Source organism: Octopus bimaculoides, unplaced genomic scaffold (genome assembly GCF_001194135.2).
Source record: "Octopus bimaculoides isolate UCB-OBI-ISO-001 unplaced genomic scaffold, ASM119413v2 Scaffold_126865, whole genome shotgun sequence".
In the NCBI taxonomy this organism is placed as follows: Eukaryota; Metazoa; Mollusca; class Cephalopoda; order Octopoda; family Octopodidae; genus Octopus; species Octopus bimaculoides.
The window spans coordinates 10,335-14,943 of record NW_026371662.1 but is presented as its reverse complement, the minus strand read 5'-3'; the positions used below and the strand labels follow the sequence as shown (position 1 = coordinate 14,943).

Below are 4,609 nucleotides of genomic sequence, written 5' to 3'. Positions count from 1 at the left end.
TGCATGTATGTATGTATGTATGTATGTATGTATGTATTATGTATGTATAAAATAAAACGAATGGCCTATACCTGGTAGCTTACTGGTAAAGCACCGCCACGTTTACAGTGTTCATTATGTATATGGCAAATGAGAGACGGAAGATGGAAGATACGAGATTTAAAAACTTTTTCACTGTATTGCATCTTTTCTTTTTTCCTTTTTGCGTCTAATATTTTATTATTGATATTCTATATCAGAGGTGTGCAACATTTTTCATTGGCGGGCCACTTTCGAACATTGGAACAACAATTCGGGCCAGTCACCGTCAAAAATATGTAATCTAATAGCAACTAGCGCATTGAGTCATGAATACATTGTGAATACATTTTTAAACAATAATGACAAATAAAATTAAGTTTACATCTACTTCTAGTGTATAGAAGTACATTAGAATTTTATTAATGTGAGACTTGGTATTTTGTGCTTTTGCACAATTTATCAGCGTCCGCTTTGACTGATGTGGTGGCAACTCGAGGCTGATGGGTCACATGTGAGCTGACTTTGGTATCCGCTTCTTGTAAATTTCATTCTTGAGAACTGCTCACAATAATATGTGCCGCCAAAAAGGGATGTCATTTTCCTAGCATGTTGCTCCAAATTTGAATGTTTTCCATATACATAATTTTTGTAGAAAATTACTAAGTCATTGCTATCATATGCTCTTCTCAAGTCCATATCAGACTGCAAATGTATGAGCTCCATTTGACACCAATCAGGATTGTCCTCAGGTGCCATGTCAAATGGCTGAGAAAACAGCTTGAACTCAGTTTCAGATTTCCTGAAATCAGCAAATTTTTGCTGAAATCAGCAAAAAGGAAAATTCAGCGCACAAACTGCCAACACTTTCAGCATATTTGGAAACATATTTGCTAACAAATGTAATTCACACATTGAACAACAATTTTCATAACATCAGTAAAGCCGAGTACTTTTGAGCACAAGCTTTCTTAAAATCTGACATTTCTGTTTTCTGATAGCTAGACTTGGAAAATGAGTGAGTGCTGTTCTTCTCAGCTGAGTCTGAAAGAGTTGTAGTTTCTTTTCAAAAGAACAAATGTGTTCAAACATCTTGTTCACCAGCTGGCTTTTACTTTTCAGTTTAGCATTTAAGTCTGAAAGATGCTGTGTGATGTCAGTTAGGAAAGCAATGTCATTTAACTAGTCATCTTGTTTATTTATCACTAATGATTCAATCTCCTTTCTTAGATTCCAAAATCTTTTCAAAGTAGCCGCTCTACTGAGTCAACCCACTGCAGAGAAGTATACAACATTAGGATAATCCGAATCAAGTTCTTCTAAGATAGCCTTAAATTGCCTATAATTTAGTCATCGAGCACAAATGTAATTCACACATTGAACAACAATTTTCATAACATCACTAAAGCCGAGTACTTTTGTGCACAAGCTTTCTTAAAACAGGACGAAAAATAATTTTAAAACAATAAAGCAGATGAACTAAAGAGATTGATCAAAATTTCCCTAGGGAACTAATAAAATAGAGGAAGAAGTGATATTGAATGAAAGGTTAAAAAGAAAAAAGCAAAAACAAAAAACGTCAACACACACACACATACTTACACACACACACACACATATATTTATTCATTATTTTACACTTTATCAATACTGCTTCTGATCCCATCTACACAAACACCTCTTCCTCATTTAATCTAAACCCTAACCATTAAACCTATATTACAACCCTAAAGTGCAACCTTAAAGTCTTAAACCATACGTCTTGACAAATTACAGCTTAATGCATCTTTTGAAACAGTGGAGAGTTGAGGAGGCAAAGATGGCAAACATTTTCGTGTAATCAACATCTCTGATGTTTAAAACACTTCTGAAAGATGTTTGTAAAAGGTCAAAAGTAAAAAAGTCACGACTAGAGGAGGGGAAGAGGGGCTTAACTTTTTAGATCTTAATATTTTCAGAAACTTTTTGCCAATTTGTGTTCTACAAATTCTATGTCGTAGAATTGTTTTTCGATTAAAGAAATGTTTTTCGATTAAAGTGTTTTCAACCCCACTCCTGACGGATGCTCAAATTAGACTTAACCTGTATCAATCACATTGATATTGGAGAGCATGAGACTGTTGGGATTTATCCATTGTGATTTTAAAAACGTATGTAAAAGATAATTCATTTTAATAGCATACTTTTGTTAGCAAATATGTTTCTTCTTACACACACACGGACTCACTTGGTGCGGGAGTGTTAAAGATTTAAATTACAAAAAAAATTACTTTTTACTTAAATCCCAGCAATGGACCATCTTTGGGCTAAACAAAACTTGTGTGTCACTTCCACATCATCATTCCATGTTCAAAAAATGTGTATTTGGAGAGAAAAATATTGAAAAACATCAATACATGTCAGTGACAGAGAAATGAGGAAGGTGCCAGATGGTCGTGGGGTGTGCTAGAAACACCAGCTAAATCTCCCAAATCACACATCTTTTTGTCTGAAAATTATTTGGAAATTATAAACAGAAACAAATAGCCGATTAAGACTGTCCGTATTGTAAAACTATGATTTTAAAAAAAGGAATTAATTAATTTTCTTAAAAATTGCGCAGTCGTACAAACTACTCGGAATAGAACACTAATCCACAATTTTTTTTCTGAAAATACCAAAAAATTAAAAAGTTATGACAGGTTAAAAAATTAAAAGTTATGACAGGTGTGCTTTGATTAGGACTCCGCTCATTGACGAAATTGTCGAAAAACCTTACAGTGATACATTTATTTCTGTTGTATTTCCCTCGGGTGACTCGCAGAGATAACACAACGAGTTATACAAATTTAATTATTACATTTATTATTCAATTACATACAAAGAACGCACTCACCCAATGTTCTTTATGAATAAACAAAAGTCATGTCCGCCATATATATCTCAATGACATTTTACTACGACAGTCCCACAAGACAACAACAATGAAACAATGAACTCAGACGAACCACATAGACACACGGAACGTCAGACGAATTACATATCTAACAGTCCATATAACAATTTCAAAACTCCACTTTAGCATTATTACTAATTAGTGCCCACCCAGATTATTTTGAAGCAGCCCCAGGCACTAAAGTCTGGTGATGGCCTTGCTCTTTAAAAATCAACATTAGAAACGATTTATATCAAAAAGTCTCTCCGAAATATTCCGAAGATGGTTAATATCTCTGGCCGCTTTATACCCAAGCAGTTTATACACATCTAAACATGTTTCATCCGCATTTTTGACGAAATCATACGACATCTTTAAACGCCATTCCAGAGAATGAAATTTAGCGTTTCGTGCTTTAACCGAATATGTACGTTTGTCCACATTTTTGCCTAGCATATTTTGGCGAATCCATTCTTGAACATTTTCTGTAAATGGAATGTGAAGGAAATGGTACATATCCTTCGCAACAGCAATAGGATTCTCGCTAAGATTTTCATAAAAAAGTGTCATTATTCTCTCTTTAAACTGTGGCATTTTCTTAAGTTCAAGATTTTTTATAGCATTATGATATATTTGTGAACAGAGTTTTTTTGCTACATTTTTATATTCCGAAATGCTATATGCACGAATTTCTGAACGGGATCTCAAAATAGCACGTGGATCTCTCATAAGGTGTACAACATATAGGTTCGAATCCGACTGTAATAACTCGGGTACTAAATTCATTTCAAGGCGGATTACTTTAGCAATTCTGACATTAGCTGAATTACACACATTTTGTAATTGTGGCAGGCATTTGTTAACCATCGGCACACTTTTATTGTTTTTAACACAATGATAAAAATCTTCACAAATTTCGCATCCTGACTGTGCTCTGTCAAGTAATGTTTCCACAAAAGTGTTACGAAAGTTACAACCAAGACATGCTTTCAAAATTTGTATTTTTCCCTTTTGTAACGATTTCTCAGTTACGAAATATCTGAAAAATATAAATGAAAAATACAAACTTTTCAAAACAAATAAAAGAGACTTAAATAATATAATTATATATAAAAAAAAAGACAGTCTAGAACAACATTCTTTGAAACTGTTAAGCAAAATAACATTCAAATTCAAACCAGAGAGATCGTAGCTTTTCCCAGCAACACAGAATTTTATCACGTCAAAGCACGCATCTTCAAATGAAAGTACCCTATATCTGGGTTATCTGATGAAATATATGGGAAGCTACCTATGAGTGCACGAACATTATAATGTTATCCATATCATTTTTTATGTTAGAGAAGTACTACGTTAAGCAGCAGTTTTTGCTGACTTTTGATTCATGTAACAGCATAAATGTAATTTGAACCAAATATATGGGAGCCGTCTAGACAAGTTATAGCTCCACTGTTGGTGTGTAAACTAATATGCAGGATTCGCCAGCAATTGGATATATCCACGCAATCATCAAACTAGCTCCTAGCTGTGCTTAATCTGAAAATGGCCTTATCAACTTCCACAATATTACCGCCTGCTTTGATACACACACACACACACACACACACACAAACATATATATATATATATATATATATATTTATATATATAAATATAAATATATATATACAGTGGCCC

The 4,609-nt window shown here is 33.7% G+C and overlaps 1 protein-coding gene across 1 annotated transcript; it reads right to left on the bottom strand.

Annotated features, from left to right (window-relative positions):
- Window positions 1-2,836: 2,836 nt before the first annotated feature.
- LOC106880558 (carbohydrate sulfotransferase 4) lies at window positions 2,837-3,967 on the bottom strand. Its single transcript, XM_014930550.2, has one exon. The coding sequence runs from the start codon at window positions 3,797-3,799 to the stop codon at window positions 3,170-3,172; it is 630 nt and encodes a 209-aa protein (XP_014786036.1). The 5' UTR covers window positions 3,800-3,967; the 3' UTR covers window positions 2,837-3,169.
- Window positions 3,968-4,609: the final 642 nt, after the last annotated feature.